Source organism: Papaver somniferum, chromosome 2 (assembly GCF_003573695.1).
Source record: "Papaver somniferum cultivar HN1 chromosome 2, ASM357369v1, whole genome shotgun sequence".
Classification (NCBI taxonomy): Eukaryota; Viridiplantae; Streptophyta; class Magnoliopsida; order Ranunculales; family Papaveraceae; genus Papaver; species Papaver somniferum.
Genome location: NC_039359.1, coordinates 116,065,735 through 116,089,046, shown reverse-complemented (window position 1 = coordinate 116,089,046; position 23,312 = coordinate 116,065,735). Strand labels below are relative to the sequence as shown.

General features: G+C 36.1%; 2 protein-coding genes and 2 pseudogenes across 2 annotated transcripts; 1 reads left to right on the top strand and 3 right to left on the bottom strand.

Moving 5' to 3' along the window:
* LOC113351807 overlaps positions 1–5,337 on the bottom strand; it is a 47,116-nt pseudogene extending 41,779 nt beyond the window's left edge.
* A 180-nt stretch (positions 5,338–5,517) lies between these two features.
* On the top strand, positions 5,518–8,879 carry LOC113348899 (indole-3-glycerol phosphate synthase, chloroplastic-like). Its single transcript, XM_026592800.1, has 10 exons — positions 5,518–5,743; positions 6,063–6,263; positions 6,340–6,516; positions 7,278–7,352; positions 7,500–7,544; positions 7,626–7,790; positions 8,072–8,150; positions 8,240–8,322; positions 8,430–8,498; positions 8,611–8,879. The coding sequence occupies exons 1-10, from the start codon at positions 5,582–5,584 to the stop codon at positions 8,692–8,694; spliced, it is 1,140 nt and encodes a 379-aa protein (XP_026448585.1). The 5' UTR covers positions 5,518–5,581; the 3' UTR covers positions 8,695–8,879.
* Positions 8,880–9,084: 205 nt separating this feature from the next.
* LOC113351805 lies at positions 9,085–11,273 on the bottom strand (annotated as a pseudogene).
* Positions 11,274–12,569: 1,296 nt separating this feature from the next.
* LOC113348898 (transmembrane emp24 domain-containing protein p24beta2-like) lies at positions 12,570–16,650 on the bottom strand. The gene is made up of 5 exons (XM_026592799.1): positions 16,531–16,650; positions 15,279–15,485; positions 14,004–14,190; positions 13,809–13,916; positions 12,570–13,037 (listed from the first exon to the last, which is right to left on the bottom strand). Exons 2-5 carry the CDS (start codon positions 15,483–15,485, stop codon positions 12,904–12,906), a joined length of 636 nt encoding a protein of 211 aa, XP_026448584.1. The 5' UTR covers positions 16,531–16,650; the 3' UTR covers positions 12,570–12,903.
* Between the last annotated feature and the right edge of the window lie 6,662 nt (positions 16,651–23,312).

Sequence of the window (23,312 nt, the reverse complement as noted above, 5' to 3'; positions counted from 1 at the left end):
TTTACCATGAGTTTGATGTTGCTTCTGCTATTAAGATACAAGTTGTCTCTAGTCTAGCAACTGGTGCGAAAACTTCATCAAAGTCTATGCCTGATTCTTGAACGTATCCCTTAGCTACAAGTCTTGCCTTATATTTGTTGACAGTACCATCAGCATTCCGTTTTATTTTGAAGATCCACTTAAGACCAATCAATTTTACCCCACCTGGCTTATCAACTAGAAACCAAGTCTTGTTTCTGTTGATTGAAATAATTTCTTCTCTACATGCTTGTGTCCATTTAGTCGAGACCTTTGCTTCCTGAAAATTCCTTGGTTCACCATTAACAGAAAGTAGCATTATCTCACATTCTTCTGCAGCTTGAAGAACATAATCCTCCAGATATTGTGGCTTTTGTATCTGTCTTGTTGATTTTCGCAGTGGAATGAGTTGAGTTATTTCATCGATCTCTTCTTCTTCTTCTTCTCGATTAACATCATTGTTTCCATTGGTATTGATGATTATGGGTCCTTCGCCTTCATCAATTACTTGACCCCATTTCATGTGAAACATTCCTGGATCCCTACTTGGTCCATTATTAGTTTCTTTCCAGTTCCAGTTTGCTTTTTCATCGAATACCACATCTCGACTCACTATTACTCTTTTCGTTGTTGGATTGAATAATCTGTAAGCTTTGGATCCAAGCTCAATTCCTAGATGCACAAGAGTCTGAGATCGATCATCCAGTTTCTTAAGAGTTGTAGAATCAACTTTTGCGTATGCTTTGCAACCAAACACTCTTAAATGATCTATGTTTGGTTTTCTCTTTCGCAAACTTTCATATGGAGTCATGTCTTTCAGAGCTTTCGTAGGTATCCTGTTTATTAGGTATGTGGAGTGTCGTACAGCTTCTCCCCATAGATAATTAGGTACCTGCATAGCCTTTAAAGAACTTCTTGTCATATCCATTGGAGTCCTGTTTCTCCTCTCCACCACTTCGTTTTGTTGTGTTAGCCCTCGAACCATCTTGTTCTGAGACATAGTTTTTAAGGTTCTGAAACTTATGTGTCCTAACCTTGCATGCCACTTCCATGTCTGATCTTCCAGTCTCATATTCAGACACAATGGCCTTCCAATCATGAGACTTATCTTGTAGAGTCTATTCTGTGAGCGTGAGACTCTAACTAAAAGTCTTTCACTTGGGTCATGAAATGTTAGATAATCTTGTCGCATTATAACATCACATCCAACTTCTGTAGCTTGTCCTAAACTTAAAATGTTGCTTTGTAAGTTTAGGATGAAGTAGATGTTTGTGACAAGCTTCTGTTCTCCGGTCTTGCTCTGAAATAGAATTGATACTTTCCCTTCAATTTCTACAGAAGATCCATCCCCAAACTTCACTCGTCCTTTGATTTTCTCATTGAGTTCAGAAAAGTAGTGTCTCTTACCAGTCATGTGATTGTTGGATCCATTATCTAAATACCAGATTCCTTCTTCTCCATCCTTTGATTCGTAGTTCTTTGGTATTAGTTTCCCTTCGTTTAAGAATACAACGTCGTGCATGAAAAGAGCTGTATCTGCTTCCCTTGTTTCATTCTTGTTTGTTTCTTCCATCTTTTGTATTCTTTCAGGGCATACAGAGAATAAGTGTCCTGGTTTATCACATCTGTAACAAATAATGTTTGATCTATCCTTCTTTTCTTTCCCTTGGTTTTGATCATTCTGACTTATTGTTCTATCTTGTGAGTTAAACCTTCCTCCCCTTCCTCGGCCTCTGTTTCCTCTACCACCTCTTCCTCTTGTCGCAGAGTTTTGTTGGTAAGAGTTTGTGTACAAGATTTTTCCTTGAGTTTCTCCATTGTTTTCTTCATCAAGGATTCTTTCTTCATATTCTTTCAATCTTCCAATTATATCTTCATAGCTAGTCTTCTTTAAATCTAAGACTTGTTCGAGAGAAGCTATGATATGAATATACTTGGATCTTGGTAAACTATTGAGAAACTTCTTTACCAGTTTATCTTCATCAATGGATTGTCCAAGTGACGCAGCTTTTGAGGCTATCTCTGATAGCTTTCCTGCAAAGCTATCAATAGTATTAGTGTCTTTCATCTTCACTCTTTCAAATTCAGACATTAAGGTTTGCAGACGGGATTCTTTAACTCGATCAGCTCCGAGATTACGTGCCTTTATTGCATCCCAAATTTTCTTTGAAGTTTCATGTTCACCAACTTGTAGAACAAGACATTCTGGTATTGCTTGAAATAGTAATCCAATGGCAACATTGTTTTTGTCTGGGTCCAATGTACCAGGATCAATTGTTTTCCAAACTTTGTAGATCTTCATCAGTACCTTCATTCTCATGGCCCATACTGTGTAGTTTGTGGCGTTGAGGATTGGAACTTGTATTGATGGTGGCGTGAACTGTTTTGCACCCACAATGGTGGTTTCTTTTTCCATGGCTCAAAAACAAGCTCTGACACCAATTAATGGTAACTGCAAGATGAAACTTAGCTTATATAAAGACAACTCTCTTTATTGATGTTTAGAAAATCTCTCAAAACTAAACACAAGCTCTAATCTTGCTCATATGATCAACCACCACTTTGGTGATCATATATATATAGAACTATGAATTCCTTTTCCTAGTCCTATTACCTTATTACATGTCTTTCCTTTTCTTAGAACTAGATGACTTCTAATTCCCTTAGGATTACATCAATTTCCTAATCTTGTCCTAACCAGCTTGTAAGTGACTTCTATGTTGAAGTTTAACCAACACCTTTCCTTCCCGCTTGGGTCTTATGCTGCTAATTTGCTTGAACTCTTATGTTGTGCTTACTGCAACAAGAACCAACTGGAGTTTCGGCATTCTGAAATTTGCTTGTTAGGAACCCTGTCGCATTGGAGAAGTTCCTAGGCAGCGAAGATCTGTGTAACATGTGGGCAAGTAGTTAAATTCTCTTCCAGACTTGTTTCTATGCATAAGATGGAATTTCCGAACACTTCATGTTACAGATTTGCTTGATGGTGCTTGTCAAATTTCCCTTTTCCTTTTTCTTGGTTCTGGGCTTGGGACATGTAGTCCATTTTTGTTTGGGCTTAGGACTTGTAAACCGTGTTAGCCTGGTTTCTTTTTTAGTGTGTTTTCTTGAGTTTGCTTTTGTAATTCTTTTGTTGTTTAATAAAGTTTATTTTTATATATTTTTCTAAAGAAAACCTGCCAATATGATCTGTTAAACTTTTTAGTCTAGGAAACTTCCTAGAGTTGCCTTAGTTAACCCAAAGTCGTTTTGCACAAGCAGACCAAAACTTAACAGCAACAGTGCAAGTAAGAGAGGCTTTATATAAGATGGAGAGTGCTTGAGTAATAAGAGAGGTGTTACTGGAATTGTGGTAGATTGAAAGAGAAGAGAGTCGAGTACACGTCATTTTCTACTTTCTAGGAGACTAAGTGTCGCATAAGTCATCATAAAAACAATAAGAGAAAAGAGAGACATGCAAGTAGTTTCCTAGGAGATCCTAGTGACCAAAGTCGTAAAGCGTGTTCTTTTCTCTTAATGCTAGTCGTTGTCGTCTAAAATCAGTTATTCTTTTGCGTTACATTTGTGAAATAGACAACATGGTTGTATCAAACTTTTTTTTATAAAATTTTTCGAAAGGGACATCTTATTCACGTGAAAAATTAATAGGGTATTTCACTTTGGAAATAAAAATAAATTTAGTGATTGAACTCAACATACATTATCATTAGCCTCAATATTCTTCAAGTTATCAACACTGACCATTGACATTTTCTAGAGGGTTGGCCATTAAGCTGAGTTCTCCCATTTGGTAAGTTATCCACATTCCTAGGATGTTTGGAGATGTCTCTATGGCAAGTCAAACTTGTCTAAATCTTCTGGTTTTGTCACTCCAAACATTGGAAATGACAAACCAAATGAGCTCAAAAGCATTTGTCCCATAAACCCAGTCATCTTTTTCCGATAAGTATTTATAGAGTCCATAAATCAGAAATTTCCTGTTTGAAAAAAAAAACAAAAAAGAAGAAGAAGAAAACCTCAAGCTGCTATCTCCGATATTCTAAGTAGGAGACTCCACCATATCACCAACATAAATTTAGGTCCCGGGATTTTTCTGCATTTGCGGTTTCCTCGTTAACAAAATTTCTGGTGTCTGTGTTATTTCTTTTCCGCATTATATTTTGTTATATAATTGAAATATCACAGGTTGTGCGCTGAATCGATCATTTGGTAAATCCGACTTTTGGTTGTTGATTGAAATTGATTGATCCTTGAACATTGGTCTTTGGTACCGTTCAAGTTATTTCTCTTATATTCAATCAGGCTCGCAAATTCTTATTTGTTTGATCGCGGATTGAATTGAGAAATTGAGATATAACTCTCTGATATACTTTTTTTTTAAGATCGAGTCTAACTGTCTAGTTAATTCTCTTGAAAGTATATTGGAATTAGTCCATACAGATTGCTAAGCGAAATATTTGGTGAGGTTGTTAGACCCCCGTTTTTTCACACATGAACCTAGATACCATACATTTTGGCAACCTCGCAAAGGGGACCAATATGATCTACTGTTGTTGATGAAGTTGTTCCAACGGTAGCCCATAGAAATAATGGAAACAACCCGGATTCGATATCAACAAGAATTGTAGAATGAAGTGAATTTGGAGAGAGGCCGAAGTCTGTATCCTTGGATGTCGCAATAGCCCGGAAGTTCATCGGGTTGATACCTGCAATTTGGGCAGCTTTTTGTAATGCACAATGAATCTGATCAGAAGGGTAAACAACTAGCTAATTAATATTTTCTCTGCCGATTTTGTTCCGCATTTTATCTCTTGCCGCAGTTAGTGTACATAAAATGGCTTCACAAGTAGTCCCCTGTAAGACCCCTCCTCCTCCTGGACTTCCATCTGAAGAGAAGAGAAACGATTTGGGAAGTGTAAGCATTTGGCCTTGCCAATTCATAAAAATGCTCTCTAACTCAGTTGCAGCTGGTGAAGACATTCAATTGAAGCCCACAACATTAAACCCGGTACTAAGCATTTCGCCTAGGAACCCAACAATGGAACCACTTGAAGGAAAATAAGTGAAGTAATTTGGACTCTGCCAATGAGTAAGACCGGGAATGATATCAATCGTGACATCCTGAAGAATGGTTTCAATGGATTCAGAGTTGTTTGGAGCTGATTCGGGTAATTGTTTATGCAAGTATCCAGGTTCAACTTGACTCCTAACCGGATAACTCTCAACATTTTTGTAGTAATCAGCAAGGAAATCAATGATCATGTGACCTTGCCTTCTAAACTCATCCGGATCAAGTGGGTTCTGTGAGCATATTGACATGGGAATCAAGATTCTCAAGGTGCCTTTACGTATTTACTTGTGAATCAGTTTGACATGACCAATGTAACAAAATGATGCATAGATCGGGTTCAGCACCGAGATGACTCATCTGGGTTTTGACGATTTGACCTCATAAATCTCTGGATTGATGGAGATTAACGGCTACAAGAGCGTAACGGCGCAAACAATTCGATGATAAGAATCTGACCAATCGAAAGCAAAACAAAAATAAAGGGTCGAAAAAATGGAGGGAACTTCTGTTGGAACACCGTCTAGGGTTTCACTCCTCAACGCTTCAGCTTTAAAATGTAGAAACAATTTCATGGTTACAAGGTCAATTCCAGGATATCTTTTCGAGAACACGAGGAGGAGGAATGATTCAATTAAGCGTGTTCTATCTCAGGAGGTAATTCAATTAATTGGTATACTAATTTCATCCAGATTGAAATTGTTGATGATGTTGGAGATTAATATATGGTTTTGACTGAATTTGATATCAAATTGTTGGTTCTTTTCTTTTATTTTTAGAACAATTACCGGTTTCTGAATTTTAGTTTAGTGCTTGGAAATTGAAATCTGTATATAGTTGATATAGCTGAAGTAAGACTTTGAGGATTTACATAACTTTCATGATCATCATCAACATTATTGATAAGTACTGAATATTTTGGTACTGACTGTTTGTTCCAACTTGCAATGTGTGCTTATTTTATTGGTGTTTGCAGTCGGAGGGTGGAGCTTCTGTAGCTTCTTCTTCTTCCAGTAGTTCGGTAGACGACCAAGGTATCAAAATCAGAAGACGGCCAACGTCTGGACCTCCTTCGCATGCTGTGGGTCCTTTTGAGTTTAGATTACAGAATGACGGCAATACTCCTCGAAACATTCTGGAGGAAATTATATGGAACAAAGATGTAGAAATTACACAGGTAATTTTCACTTTTGTTTGCTTTCTTGTATGTTAGGTGCAAGTGTAACTAATTTTGTTATGTTTTTGATGTTTAGCTCAAAGAGAAGAAGCCTCTTTATTCGTTGAAGAAAGCGCTTGATAGTGCTCCTCCTGTGAGGGATTTTGTTGGAGCTTTAAGATCAGCTTATTTGCGAACTGGTGCACCGGCTTTGATTGCTGAAGTGAAGAAGGCTTCTCCTAGCAGAGGAGTTCTGAGGGAGGATTTTCATCCGGTAAGTGATGTCCATTTAGATTTCCTATCCATTTGGTTATATAAGTATAGGACTGAATTGCGAAACTTTAGTTCAAATAAATCGTCAGACTAAAGGAGACTCTTAGTGAACGACTGACCGTAAATCTTTCTTATTTATTGATACAATAAGTAGATATCGATCCTGAATTTTGGTCACCTTAGCCTACTTATTTTGAAGATCGATTCATGCTGAACTTAAGGTTCTACTTTTCTTTGATCAGTCAATCTAAGCACACTTGTACCATACTTCTTGTGGCTTAATTCTGAATCTCCCATAGCTGAGTTTATTTGAACTTTATAACCAAAATAGGACGGGAGTATCTAAAAAAAATCACCTCCTGAAATTGTTCCAACTCCCCATCACTTTTATTTCCAAGTTCTGATTTTCCTCAACTTATTGCCTAACACATCAATCAAGTTTATAACCGTAGGGAAGTACTGGTGTTTGAAAAACATAGTTGCATAATATTTTCTGATGCTTCTTCTGGCAATGATGACAAGACCAAAGGTGGAAGAGAGAATGTCTCTGTATGATGTGGGTTAATTGGTGGAGTGTAACATATTCTTTGGTAACCAGTGTATCACTGCTGGGGTCTTGGTATCTAATTTCTTGCTGTTACTTTTCAGAAGCAAACATTTTACTTGTCATACTAAGAAGTACCGTGTCTATATACTTCATGTTTTACGGTCAACTTTTTTTTTTCTTCGTCATAGTGAAGGCTCTGCTTGATTCCCAAACAGGTCAATATAGCTCAAGCTTATGAGAATGGTGGAGCTGCATGCCTCAGTGTATTAACTGACGAGAAGTACTTTCAGGTAAATTTTTTTTTTCCCTGAATAAATAAAAGTATTTCCCTGTTGGATTTAGATGTTTGTAATATCTGGATGTCATGGGCTGTTGGGTGGGAAGTTCTATTATTTGCTGACTATTGTCCCTATTTGTTGGTTTGTTATAAATCAAAGGGAAGCTTCGAGAATCTGGCGGCAATACGTCGTTCTGGAATTAAGGTTTGCCATTACTTTAAGTATTTTTTGTCTTTGTTATATGCTTTATTTAAAACTGAAGTTTTTGACTTGTAAGAAATGCAGTGTCCTCTTCTCTGCAAAGAGTTTATAATTGATGCGTGGCAAATTTATTATGCTCGGACTAAAGGGGCAGATGCAATTCTTCTGATTGCCTCGATATTGCCGGATGCTGACATCAACTACATGAGTAAGATTGCCAAAAAGTTTGGGTTGTCAACACTAGTTGAGGTTTGTAGAATGCATTTCATATCTTAGTATTGTTGCTATTTTTTCAAAAGGGATGGTTTTTCCGAACAGTGCATAATATTTGCCTGTCAAGGAACACAACCTAGGTAGTAATGGGATCATTCAACGTTTTGGTTTTTCGGATCTTTAGCTTATCTCTAAAATTATTAGTAACTCCATCCATGACTTACCCATGGTGCTTCCTGAAGACATGGATGTTTACTCTTTCGTACTTTAAGCTCTCCAAATTTATCAAGTATCTTGTATATATTTTCTTTCTCAAGGTACACAATGAATCAGAAATGGATCGTGTACTAAGAATCGATGGGATTGACCTTATTGGGATTAACAACCGAAACCTAGGTAGGTTATCTGTTTTCCTTTCCTATACTAACTATGCAAATTAAAATGGCTGCATTCTCATAAAATCGATGTTTCTGAGTTGTTGGCAGAAACATTTGAGGTTGATATCAGTAACACCAAAAAGCTCCTTGAGGGAAAACGAGGTGAAATAATCCGCCAAAAGGATATTATTGTAAGCGACTCCTACCCGATTACTATTTCCTCTTAGTTTTATGTTTCCCACAACATCGTTTTTCCTTGCTGTAAATGAACTTTTTTATTCGCTCTCATACTCTTCAGGTGGTTGGGGAATCTGGATTGTTTACTCCAGATGACATAGCCTATGTTCAAGAAGCCGGAGTTAAAGCAGTAAGCATGCTTCTTATGCATCCTCATTTATGATTCCAAATCCATGGTCTGTTCAGTTTTGTTTGGTACCTTTGGAGCGCTCGTTCATTATAAAATGTATTTTTTTTTGTAGGTTTTGGTTGGAGAATCACTTGTCAAACAAAGTGATCCAGGAAGGGGGATAGCTGATCTTTATGGTAGAAATATTTCTTCCTAAGCTACAGGTTTTCTGTTTTTCACCCTTCAATTTATATTAGTCCAATTGAAACAAGTCGTTGTAAAAAGAATGCTCATACTAAAAAAAAAAAGAAGAAGAAGAGGACATTGTACTGTAACTGCGGTTCAATGACTGAATCCAATCTAAATAAAATCTGGTGTACAAGTTTTGATGATCTGACAAAAGTCTGTGTTTCTTTCCTTGTACCAAGTTGGAAAAGGAAGATAGGAAGTATTATGATCCCATTTTATTGGCAAGCTATTCTCACACTAATTTGAGTTTACGGCCAAAATACACACTTATTCATTTAATCTCTCTGGTACAAAATTGAATTATATTCACAGTGTATACAAAAGAAAATTGCAGTAAAACATGTCAAAATTGTGCAATTTAAGTACATCCGATACTGCCTGACAGCTCCCCTGAGAACGAACTTCCACTACTACTGGATGCGGAACCAGTTTGGGAACTGGTTACTCCTCGAGCTTTCTTCATTTGTCTAATCTTGAAAAGATCTGTTGGAACTGGTTGGCTTTGTGCTGGGGTTTCATCATTTTGTTGCCTGTCCATGTCTTTTCTCTTCCCCCCTGAATGGACTTGTTTAGATGATTTGAAAGGCACGGCACCTGCGTTCAGCCGCGACTTGTTTGCACCAGAAAGATCACTCGTGACGGGAACAGGGGCTAATTTCCCTGTCTTTACCGAAGGAACATTACTCTGCAGTAATATCGATAAGACTATGTCCACATCCGGCACAGGCCCATCAACAGAGGGCAAGTTTCTGACAAATGCTGCCAAAGCTGGAGGAAGCACTCCCAAAATTTTATCAAGTGATTTTGTTGTCCCAGTCCCCACAACTGAAGGTGCAGCAGGAGCAGGTAGTACGGAGTTTGAAGCAGCTGGGAGTTCTGCATTGTTAGGAAGTAATGCAGCATCTTGCAGTTGCCGAGAGTCATAAATAATCATCCGGGAAGTATCTGGGTAATTAACTTTAGCAGATGTTGTAGATGTTGGTAGAACCGACTTTTCGGCCTTCTGATTAATGTTTTTCGCAAGCAACTCTTGACGCGCCAAATAATCCAGGTCTTTAGAGGAGCACGGCCGGAGACCCATAAAACTGTACCTTGACACAACATCATGTAAAGAACCCTCAAATGCGGAGGAAAGAGCTTCTTTCCTCCTTTGTTCTACTTTCAAAATACTAGCCAGATTGCCGTATGTTTGCTCAAACTGGGTATACCGCTTCCAGACCTCTACAGATTTCTCTGGTGGGAGAGAGTTCAAGGCTCTCTCAAACAAAGCACGGACATTGGTATCATCATTTAAACGGCACAAGAAATCTGCATATTCGAGAATGTATTCAGGCACATGCATAAATCTTTTCATACCAGCTTCAAAGACATTATGCGCCAACTTTGGATCTTTGTCCTGAAAAAATGCCATCATTGCATAAGCAACAAAGACATGATACGTGCAGTTTGGATAACTACGAGCATCTACGAAGTATTTGCGAGCTGCTTCAGTTCTTCTCAGAAAGCCGATAAATTGTATGTGTGCCAGTGCACTTGCATTCTCCCCATCCCCCAAAAGGCTCTCATAAATTTTCTTCGCAGGCTGAATTTCACCACGAGATTCCTCCACTTCCACGTAGGCATATTTCAGCAACTCAGAATCAGGTAGAACCTTCAAAGCCTTTTCATAAACTTTCACTGCAAGATCCATAGAACCATTATCTGCACGCCATGTAGCATAGTCATACCATACGTCCGGGTAATAATATAAATGCATTAGACACTGCTCGTAGCTGAGGATAATTCGACTGTTAGACGATTCACTATCTATCCTCTGCGGGTTCCTTTTCTCAAAGGCCAGAAACCTCTTCCACGCCATGCATTGCTGCTCTTCCTTGTCAGATCCAGTTGGAGGTACAGCAAGCATATTCCAATCAATGTCATCAACCAATTTCTTCCGCTCTCTATAGACGGCCTTGGCACTGTTGTACTTCGGTTGGTATTCAGACATCTGACCTTTTGCTAATGCACGGCTAACAGAGTTCTCAAAATTCTCATAATCCTTCCACAACTGTTCCACATGATGAGTAGGTGTAGTTACAGCTTTTTGGTACACCTTCCTTATCGAATCCGTACGCTGAGACTCTTCCTGTGGATCCGTAACCGGCAATGACTTCAAAAACGTAATATACTCAATCCATACTAGTCCAGATGCAATGTCAGAACCAAGATAAAAGATTTCTTAGTTTCTTCCTGTCCTTCTGCACCCTTGTATTCATTCAATTTCCTTATCAAACGAATATAACAACGCCATAGAGAAATTTGCCGGTTATCTAGTAAGCAACGACCGAAGACCTGTTTAGCTGCAACATCATTATGTAGCATCATGTATTCTTCCACATACTGCTTCCAATACTTAGCAGCTGTTGGAAACGCTGAGAGAAGTTGCTCATATATTGGCACCGCTTCAGTCATTGACAAACTCAGAGCGTGATATGCCAGGATATCCGTGGCTTCAGCATTATACTTATCAACCATTAAAACATCTCTAGCTTTCTTTACCTTTGTTTCAGATAACAGCCTGCAGTACCCACTTGGATTTTCAACTTTCTTTCCTCTTACATCTGCCATATTATTTCTTAAATCTCTGTCTGCAAGTTCTTCAGCGAGAGATTTCTTGCAAAACCTGACAAATCGATCCCATTGTAGAGATGGGACGGAGTGCCCTTCTTTTATAGGAGTTAACACAGGTTGATGTATGCGTGGCGGTAACGCATCTGAGAAAGGTTTCCTTATTATGTAGTGTTTCTAATTCTAAAACCGCCCATCGGTGTTATTTAAGGAAATATTTCTTTTTAGAAATTGTGTTTTTTTCCTTCCCCATGCTCTACTTGGACTGTGATTCTCTGAAAATCTTAGCTAGTTCAGAAAGTAACCTTTCGGATTCCTAATCAAGTTCTATTTGCCACTTTTGTTTATATACGGCAAGTGACCTTATTATTTCCTTCTCAGTTTCAAACGCTTTGTTTTTGGTTCCTCGATTAACTTCTGTGGTAATGGAGCACATGAGGTTTGGTGTTGGTGGAGATGCTGTTGTTGCTGCCGCAGGGTCTAATTCCCTGCAAGAAAAGGTTTTAAGTTGCATCTTTCTAAGGCTACCTATGAACACCATCTCAGTTTGTAGGCGCGTGTGCAAGACATGGCGGGCTCTACTTTGTAACCCGAAATTTTTGAACGATCACCTTACATTTTCATTGGGGTGCCTGGATGAGTAGGAACCCAGCCTCCAGTATATGTAAAGATGGTGTGATTTACTTTTTTTAGTGGTGCTGAATTCAAGATGTATTTCGTTATTTTTGTAATTTGTGAATTTCATTACTGATATAATAAAGGTGGTTTGACTGAACGTGTAATGTTTTAGTTGGAAATCTGAACTTGTAAAAAAAAACGGTCCCCGAATTATAACTCATATCTATCCACAAAAAAACGGTTCCGAATTATAATTCCTATCCAAAACAAAAGTAACACAAAAGCCTTAAAAAACAAAATTTTGATGAAATCAAAATTTTGTTTCATCATAAAATTAAAATTTGATGAAACCAAAATTTCGTTTCATCAAATTTTATGATGAAACCTCATAGAATTTGATGAAACTAATTTTGAAATTTGGGATTTTTGTATCAATTTTTTTAAATTTTTGGGGTTTTGTATAATTTAGTTTAAGATGGAATTTTAGTGAATCCCAACATTTGAGTGGGATCTTTGTACCACAAGTTTGGTCACCTTGGATTTTTATCCAATCAATAACTAATTTTTCAAATAACACAAAAAAAAAAAAAAAAAAGTAAAAAAAAAACTGAGCTATGGAACAACCAGAAAGGATCTTTTCAAAAAAAAGAAAAAGGATGAACATCAGCAATTCAATGTGACATGAATACATATTTGGGTGATAATCCGAAAGCCCGAAGCCAGATCTAGAAAAGATTGAAAAAAAAATGTGAATCAAGTCTTCTTGCACTTAATTTTCAAACCATAAGGGAGTCGTGAATTAAAATCCGTAAATTACCTCGTTAGCTGACTACTGTACATAATTCTTATCATTTTAAAATTTTCTCCCAGAGAAAACAAATGCTGGAGGTAGACACTTTAACATTATGACAATAAATTTAACACAATATCAGATGACAGAGGCTGAAGCCTAAACTCTGGATGTGCCGAGCTTTCTCTCAAACAAGCGGCGCAGGAGGTACACTTGTAGAATGCTAGCTCCCACAAGTGCTGCAGATTCAAAGATGGCTTTGTGAATTGCCCTTCTGCTCATTCCTTCATTAACTGCAATCGCAACAGAGGAAGAGTATTAGTTGATATCTTACATAACATGACAAGGAGACTTAAGAAGGGTGGTGTGATGCAAATATCAAATAAGATGGCTGCTAGTGTACCCTATCAAATACACTTTGTATATATAATCTACTCTGTTTGTTCGCAAATAAAGGACGTGCATAATAACATCATCTGATTTCATCAAATTGTTTGAGAAACAGAGGTAAGACAAATCGAAGTGAAAACGTAAAATCAATCTAATAAGGTGTATGAAAAAGAAGAATCAAGAACTTATAGAGAGAAAAATAAAGAAGGTCGGCTTCCTATAAATACAACAACATCAACAAAAGAAACAATATATTTTTTTAAATGGGTGGGCATCCTTCTAATCAACAGAATATAGCAAAACGGAGCAACAAATAAAAATGGAACCATAAAGTACTTTAAAAAACTCAGTACTAAATGCTACCTTATGGATGATGCCCAAGATCAATATATTTTCAAAAAAAATGAACAATCAGTAAAACACTAAAATAGACACTGCTGGTTCAATCTGAATCCGAGTGCCTGATCTGGGTACTCACAAATTCTGTTGTATGGTTTACTACTTACTTCAGTCGATTAAAATGAGAGACCAAAAGCAAGAGCAACCTATAAAGAATAATCTAAAGTGTGGACAAGTGTGCATTCCTAAAAGAAAATAGCAAATGTAGGTGGTAGTGGTATAGCACTAGCATAAGCATGAAAAGCAATAATTCTCTTATAAATGAAATTTCATACCTAGTGCTTGACGATCAGTTGTAGCTTCTAACCAATGCTGTTCAAACTGGATGTTGTAAAGAGCTTCCTCTAATTTAGAAATTTGTTCCAGCAAGGGGTTGAAGTGCTCTGCATATATTCGTAAATATTAGTACAAGCAAATATTAAAGAGTTTCACCACAAAGGACATAATCCACAAAAAAGGGAACATGTTACCATCTTTAGCGTGCTGTTCAAAGTATGTAAAATGTCCGACATGAATATCGAAGTCTAGGGTTTCATGATAAGGAGACTTGTTGGTGAAGCAGAATTTATGGACCCCTTTCTTGTGAGCCACAAACTCAAACTTCTCACTTGTTTTATCACGAGCATCATGAATTTGTTCTTCAGTTGGTCCTTTAACCTGCAATATCAATAGTATGCTTAAATGGTGATGTATATACAGCATAACAAAATCATAACCCAAAAAATGAATGTACTCCGCATTCACAGGAATGAAAAAAAAAACTCAAGCTCTTCTACAACAATCCTATATGAAAAACCAACTGAACAAAAAAATAATTAACGCATTCCCCATAGCCAATCAAAGGGTTCACCATCCAGTCTAACAGGATCAGATCAACAACAGGCGACGCTATTTATGCTCAAAACACATTGGAGCAACTGGTTAACAGGGTAGACAGCATGAAATATAGGAGCATCCAAGGAAAACAATCAGACAACATGAAATATAGGAGCACCTAAAAATAATCTTAAGTGTGGACAAGTGTGCATTCTCCAAAAGCTTCACTCTTACATCTACAGCAAACATCTATGCAGGTCTTTTCTGATATGGGTCTCTGGCAGCCTAAGATTTTCAGTTTGGATCTTTATTGCGACTAAGTACACACCTCGGACAAGTTTGGTTCGAACGAGGCATCTATGATAAATGCAAACACTTTTTAAGAATGTACAATGTACCAAAGAACAGACATCTAAACGAATATGTAGTAGATAAAATATTACGAAGACCAGATATTAAGGAGAGACCCACAAAACAATACAAATTGCTATTCTTTGTATAGCAGGAGCGTACTTGTTCAGGATGCACAGCTGAACACCTCCCCACCCCTAAAGAATGTTGAGGATCAATAAGCGTCTAATATTTACTATTCCTAATGAACAGGATCACCATGTGACATGAATTCCGACAAAATCCATCAACTCCAAGTATTTGGGCTTTTAATAGCAAGTCCAATCATACAGCTTCTAAGTTCTAATGCATTCCTGCCATAGTGTTTTCATAAAGAGTTTGCACAAATGGATGCCCATGTTTTGTATTTCCGATGTACAGGGTAGATATTAAGCAGTGCTTTTATTTAATTAGAACCATGTAATCATTAGATGGAAACCAAGTCGAAAGTCAAAAGCAAAAGGATGAGGGAAAAGATAAAGTAAAAGTAAGAAACTTGACAAACTCCTAAAAACTTCTTGAGGATAGACAGTACTTACAACTAGATCTACACCATCGTCACCATAATGCCATCCCTCAGCTTTAATCACAACAAAAGAAACATGGACAGTATCTCCTTCGTATGGAACCGAATGAGAAAAGCATTCCTCCCTGTCAATCACAAATCTAATCCCAACTGCTACTTGTAGGAGTGATAAAATGGCCAACAATGCAAAAGGAATAAATTTGGACGACAGACATTCCATCTGCATGATACAAATAAAAACCTCAAGTTACGATTTGGTATTGCATTGGTGATAATACACAACTACTAGAGTTCGTGATTTAAATAAAGAACTTAAAAGAATCAAGTTCAACCTACCTAAGTAAATAAAACAAGAAAATGAAAGCGGATTCAAATGTCCATATACTGCACTGCGAAAACTAGTACCTTTATTAAGTTGACTTGTTTATTTTCTGTTATCAATAATCAAAAATGATATATGATTCCCAAATTATTACTACAGTGTACTTGCCCTCAGATCTCATAGTATCTGTTTCGACATTCATTGACGGTTGAAACTAATGGGTTTTATTGCAAGTCTTTACACCTAGGGAACAAAAACAACAACAACAACAACAGCAGCAGCAGCAGCAGCAACAACAACAACAAAAATGATGATATAAAAGCTTGCAATAACCCATGCAACCGCTCGTCAAAGTGAGTTTTCCATCATAGGGCAATCAACAGTAACAGATAATACTAGATTACACTTCTAATCAGGTTACATCTGATTTCAAGTATAATCAACAGAATTTACTAATTCTAAGGACCTTGTTCAGAATCCAAGTCAATGGCTCAACAACAACAAAAAAAAAAAAAAAAAAAAAAAAAAAAAAAAGACTTTTCCTTTAATAATAAGACTAATTTGTAATCGATATATTAGGGCATCCAATTGAATTTTATAACCATCAATTAATCAGAAAAAATAAAAATCTACAGTAAAGAAACACATAAAATAAACAGTTTAACATCAAAATATCGGATAATTCTCAACTTTCTATCACAACACCAACGCCAAAACCCCGAAATTCTGATAATTTTCAGTACTTATCAACATGATTCATGCAGAGGTATACTCAACAGAAACAATTTCAAAAAAAAAAAAACAACTGAAAAACCAAAGTCAAAATAGATCTTAAAGGAATGGGTTCCTTTTTTCCAATGGTAATCGATCTGCTCAAATAAAATCCCTAAATAAAAACTAAAAATTAGCTAAGAAAAACTCCTAAGAAGAAGAAGAAATTTACCGTTTATTTCAATTTCTCTGACAAGAAAATCTTGAGATCAAATTTCTTTTTTGTGTATAGCGGACTTGTTCTAGTCTTTCTCACGACTCCTTATTTAAGATTTAAGACTGAAAAATCCCAGAACTTATGAACTGGGCTTTTATGGGCTTCGGATCGCAATATCCCCTCCTTGGAAGTGTCCTCGTGTCCAACCAATTAGATTTCGACATGTGGTTTATTTTCCCATAATTTGATTCCATTTAGGAAATGAAAAAAAAGAAAACCCACACTCTAAAGAGTTACTATCAATTTTTCAACTTGGCTTGAACTAATTGTTAGTATTTTTATTATCTCCTGTTTCAAAATCCAAAGTCACAGTTCCTTATTAATCAATAAAATTTTTTCATCCAAGAGTTTTCGATGAAAAGAAATTACGACTAATAAGTTAATGATCTTCCAATAGCTAAAATGCAATTACAACAGGTATTCTAAGGAACTTAGTTAAATTTATCTTAAGTCAACTAATGTTTCGTATTGCTTCACCAGTTGAAATCTTATGTTTAGACTCTAATTTATCTAAGTAAATCATTAAACTAAAACAATAAAAAAGAATTTAAAGTTTATATAATTTTTGGTTTTGTAGGATTTACACAATAGTTCTCATCTTGTAGAAGATGATCTCCAAGTGCGACGCAAATTGGATTCAATAAAGGCATCGAGCTTGAATATTTCTTTAGATGATATTTCTATTGAAGAGTAGCGTGTGTTGAATCATTTCATTCTAGAATATTAAAAATAACATATTCCAGTACTAGCAATGGAGTTTGAAACAGAAGATAAAGCCTATAGTTTTTAAAATACACGTGCATTCGATTTTGGTTTTAGTATGAGAAAAAGTAAATCTTAATTCTTAGCAACGAACAATTAAGAGATAGACTATTTGTTTGATATGCTGAAGGTAAACGTGATGTAGATACTCTTGATGCCATCAAAGTCAAGTTTCACCATGCAGAGACAAGATTCGAGAGTTTAGCTTAGATGAAAATCAGTTGTGTATCAAACAAAAATATGTATCATGTCATCTAATTAATTCCTAATCATACACATGTTACATCAAGTCCTTGAAAGAAACATATTTTTAGATCTCATAGTGAAATGAGTGTTATAAATATAGCTCAAGCCGAAATAGCCGATAGGTCAGGAATAAATCCTAAAGAAACAATAAAATTTATGAGTAGACAAGTAGGTATCCGTGAAAACTATAAAAATCTGATGTTCACATGCTCTAAAAGTTATGTTTGTGCATAATATTAAGAGTATTCCTACTCAGTACATTTTAAGGAGATGGACGAAAGATGTGATATCCAGTAGCGTAAAACTAAGTCCAAATATACCACTGTAAATGACCCCAAGGAGATGTAAAAAAACGCTATAAAGAATTATGTCGACTACACATTCAATTGGCAATAACAACATCAGAGTAATGAAGCATATGAAATTCCTTTGTCTGGACTTAACAACACATTAGAAAAGGTTGACGAAAGTTTCATAGGAGTAACAACTAAAGAAAATTTACAAGCAATATTCACATGTCTTGCAATTAGGATTGGTGATTTATTATTTAGCTTGCAACATTCGACGGTATATATTTTTTCAAATAGCAATACAATACGAGAGCCTACTAACAACCGTACTTGGACGGCGTATTTAACACCTACCAGGTAACTTTATGTTATTAATTTTGTATTAAATACATATCACCGTGAAAAAAAAATAATGCTTAGATTTTATCCCAGGAACAACAGGGATTACAAGGACAGGGATTGCAAACACGATAGATCTACCACTATCGTCAGTAAATGCTTAGCTTTTATCCCAGGAAGAACAGGGATTACAAGGACAGGGATTGCAAACACGATAGATCTACCACTATCGTCAGTAGTACCATACCAAAAATGTTGAATAAACATCCAAGTAAGAGGAGAAGACAAGCTTTGGAGCTCGGATTGCCGCACTAGAATATTTGGAGTTGCATCTAATTGCTTCCACAAAACTACGTAGTCAACTTAACTGCCGCACTAGGATCCTTGTAACAAATTTAGATGAGATGAAATCTTTTAAATATTATATTTACGTTTGTTTATTTATTTTATTTAAACTTTTTGGTTACATCTATTTTCTTTTATGGAAAATATTCATAACTCTATTGGTAAATAAGGATTTAGTAAAGATACATGTAACATGTTCCTACGTCAGGGTTACCAAACAAGCTCATTTCGAAGTTCACTCCACTATAGGAGTTTAACTCCAAATAATTTTAAAAAGCTATCGGATAACGATACTTGACATTGTAAGATTGTGAGGAGTATTTTTCCTGCAATCTTAAAGTGTCAGTTAAAAAACAAAAATGAAGATGTAGATTTTGGTTTGTGAGATAGAAAAGATAATAATATACATGTTTTTAAATTTTTACTTATTTCTAATTGTAAACCAGATATTCAAATTAAGGGGAAAAAAAAAAGAAGAATCCACGTGTCAAATTTTAATAGTGGGAAACTAGGGCACATGGAAGGAGAAGAGTGGGATCCGGAGCCGCTTCGATGCTCCTGAATGAAGACAAACATTTTTTATGTTATTCTCTATCAATTATACACGTTTCCTTGTAATTATTATCTTTAGTCTCAATAAGGATGAGAAATGGTGGATTGAAAGTCCAAAGTGCTTATAAGTTCTAACCTTGGGCTATAATAATAGCAAACCGAACTTCAAATCATCGGATTCGAACCTTTTAAGAGTAAACAAAACCTATTAGTTTTTATCAAACAGTTTGGGATGGTTTTAGTTTCGTGAAATCTGTAGAATGCAGTTCAGTTTGATGAATTCTCAGACCAAACTGAAAATCGTTGGTTTAAACCGTTTAATATAAAACATTAAATTGTTTCAATTATATTTCCTAGATCAACCCCAAACTATCTAATTTCATATGTAAAGCCCGGATTAACCGTGGTTCAAATTGTGTCTTTTACCATTGTCATATGCTTTTTGACTATAAACCAAAAAATTGTCAAAATGTTTTTCTATATCTATATTATAATAGGCAACAAACTACCTAATTTCATATGCCGACAAGGGTGTTGACTTATCTTATATGTAGATTTACTAAGAAAAGCCAAAATCAAATTTATGCCACTCTACCAAAAAAAATTTGGTTTGAATATTAATGCCAACTATAGAGATAAGTAACACTGTTTAAGATCCTTTTTTGGCGTACCAAAAGTCTCTTTGAACTTTTTTTCAATTTGAATAGTAAGATTTATGGGTTAATAAAAAGATCACATACGAAAAGAAGCAATACTTTCTGACACCAATTGATTCGATATTGTTCTTCCAGTATAGTTGTAAATTTTCATCCTATTAACCAATAAAAAGTTCTCTAGGAAAAAACTAAATAATTGGAAATATGAAATTTATTAGGAAAAAAATGAGTACCAAGGTATTGTTCTGTTTTATATGTAAATTTTAAGTGCTACTAATTAATATACCATGTTTAGCGTAAATTTTGGCCTTAAATAGAAACTTGACGTGTCAATTAATATGCCCCAAACTTTAAAGAGGTTTTCCATAATTTTCGTCATATTATTAACCTTCGAAATAAAAGCTTGAAAAAACAAAAAACAATCATATGCAAAAAAATGGTGGGAAACATAGAGACAGCTAGAGTTCATTTTGACACCATGAATTACTTTATCAGTCTTAGATTTAAGAAAAAGTTGAGTAAAAACGTCTAGGTAAATGATGAATGTACCTGAGAGAGAAGGTCATCCTTCCATATACCATTGAAAGGAGCAAATTGTGGAATTATTTGAAATATCGAAATCTTTTATCATTGGGATCATCTTCAGTGTGCTTCTTTAGTGCCCCAGTTACAGATTAAAATTAGTTATGAAATTTTTGATTTGATCAAATGAGGGTTTTGTTAACTTGTATACGAGTTAAGATTTGATTAAACAAAAAATTAATTTTGTGCATTGGGAACAAGTTTTTATTGTTTTATTGTGTTGGAAACAAATTCCTATAAATGTGTAACACCCCATGTTTTTAGCATGGCGCATGCGCAAAGATGCGCCATGGCATATGATGAGGATTCATCCAAAGCTTCCCTGCATAGTAAGAGGCATTTGGCCAAAGGCCAATATCGCGCCAAGAGTGGCGCATTATGTTGGGCATATTGGCCAAGGACAATATGGCACCAAGAGGAAGATACATTGGCCTAAAGTCAATAACGGCGAATTGTGGCGTATTGGGTAAGCTATACCGGCCATAGGCCAAATCTCTCATCAAATGGTGCACTAGACCAACCAGTTGGGTAAATGGCCTTGGGCGTTGCAGCGCAACCATTGCGTATTATGTAGGCTATTGGCCTAGAGTCAATATCGCACAACAATTATGCAATATGCCAGAGCAGGCTGGACGAGTGAATATTGCGCACTCATTGCGCAATATTGAAACTGGCCTATGGGCAATAACAAAAACTCATCAATCACTGCCGGTTATTCAGGATTACATGGCAACGACCATGAATAGTGAATCAAGCACCTCAAAATGGTAATTGGTGAATGTCAATCCACTCCCTTTTTCTAAGTTATATAAATATCAAGTAAACATATATAGGGAGGGGTAGTTGGTTGAAGGTGCATATGCGGACTATGCGTCAAGTAAGCTTTATAGCTTAGCCGGAAGGGCATAAATAATGCTTAGGCCTCATTTATAGCTGCGTAGCTTTTCCAATGGAGCATATTAAGCATGGCCATTACCATGCCGTGCCACAGACTCAGTAATGTACAACCTTTGTGCATTTGGACGGAATGACCTACACGGACTAGGCCATTACCATTATTTCTTGGCCACGGCCTTGCAAACGAGTTGGCTTAAGTTGTTGTCCATTCGAGATGAACTACAATATGTGATTGATCCATTTAAATTAGGGAAGTGTATGTAGGCAGCCGCAATGAGTTGCAGCATTTCTGGTCCATCACTTTTTCGCTCATATCATCTAATTGCTAGATGATTGCTACATATTGGCCTCTTATATCATCAGGATCGGTATTGCAATGCAAGAGATGATTGGGCCACACTTGATGAGGCAAATTGAACGCTATTCGATGGATGCTTATACTGCCTATTAAGCTACACGAAGATGGCATATGCATGAATTGTGAATTGGGCATGGTCTAGAAGATAAGCTACATCAATATGCAGGTTAGCGAAGCTTGTATAAGCCTAAGGAAAGTACGACATGAGCCTGATTGATGCACCCTCGGCCCGAGCAAGACATTTAAAGGCTTTCAGCAATGCCTAAGCTAAGTAAGGAGTTGGAAATAGGCCTGCAATGGTTGTGCGCAAGTTCAAGGTGTGTTCTATGCCTAGTTAGAAAGGACTCTAAGGCCAGAGAAGCATGAAATGCATCGGCATTAGCCTCTATTTCTTTAAACCCTTTGCCGAACGAGGGTAAGTTGGTACAATGTGGAAACTAAGTTAGCTGCATCATGCTCTACAAGCATGCTTGCAAGGTCAAATGAACGTGCATTTGCCTAGCTTTAATTCCCGGTAGTAGCATCATCCAAGTGGCGCATCAGGGAAGTTATGGCATGCGCGCCCTGGCGCGCTACGCGTAATTTTCCGATCCGTCACAAAATGATTCTTTTGTTTCGAGTGCAATAACACATAAGAAATCGGTTTTCAATGGAATAGGCTTACATAATAGATTGTGACTTCATAATCCGTTGTTTGTATAGTTCCTAAATATTCCATATTGGATATTTATAAAAGTACTACAAAATAAATTTTAAAAACCGTGACAAAAATTTGATAAGGTGCCATATAGTCTTAATATATATCCAGCGTGTTGGTGTTAACTTATTTCTTACAACCTATCTTAGGGTGTTTGGATGTACACTCAGAAGTTACTATTCGACTTAAGTCGAAAAGTCAGAAGTCAGTTTGGCAATATCATTTCAGAACGACTTTTAGAAGCAGAAAATTCAAATGTTTGTGAAGCAAAATAGGTTTTCTTATGACTTCTACTTCTGGTATCCAAGCGTGCTAAGTTTCTCTCTAATTCTGTTTCTTATCAAACTAAAAAGCATATCGGGTTTATCACAAAATCTCAAGTAATTATTCTTATTCTTATTCCTACCACCTATCTCAATATCTCTCTTCTTCTCTAAATAAAAAGTCTGAAAACAAGAAAGCATAGTGTTATTGTGTCAATCTATTCAATCATCATTGTCATTCTTATGGTTTTTATTTCTCCTTCACAAGTAATTACTCTCTCTTTCTTTACTTTATATTAGTTGTTAGTATTTTATCTTGTTAAAACCCTATGTTTTTATATTCGAAATCAATTTAAGGTTTATTCTTTGACTGAAGCCAACATAGAAAATATAAAAGATTTTGATGTGAGATTGATTAGGTGTAAGCTAGGTACTAAGGTTTAATCCCCTTATGTTGTAATGGTATCTGATAGTTTTAAGGTTTATCTTTAAAAATAAAATTAGGTTAATAAACATTTTAAATTGATATGAAAATGTGATATTCTATTGTTTGATCTTTACCACAACTTAGGAAATAATCAAAGATCGCTAAGCATCCAAATGTATTTGAACTTTTAGAAAAACAACGAAAACTTAGAAATAAAGAACAACAAACTAAAATAATAATAACAAGAGAACGTTGAGTATCCAAATATATTAGAACATTTAGAACAATAGAGAAAACATAAAAGAGGGAAAACCAATTAGAAA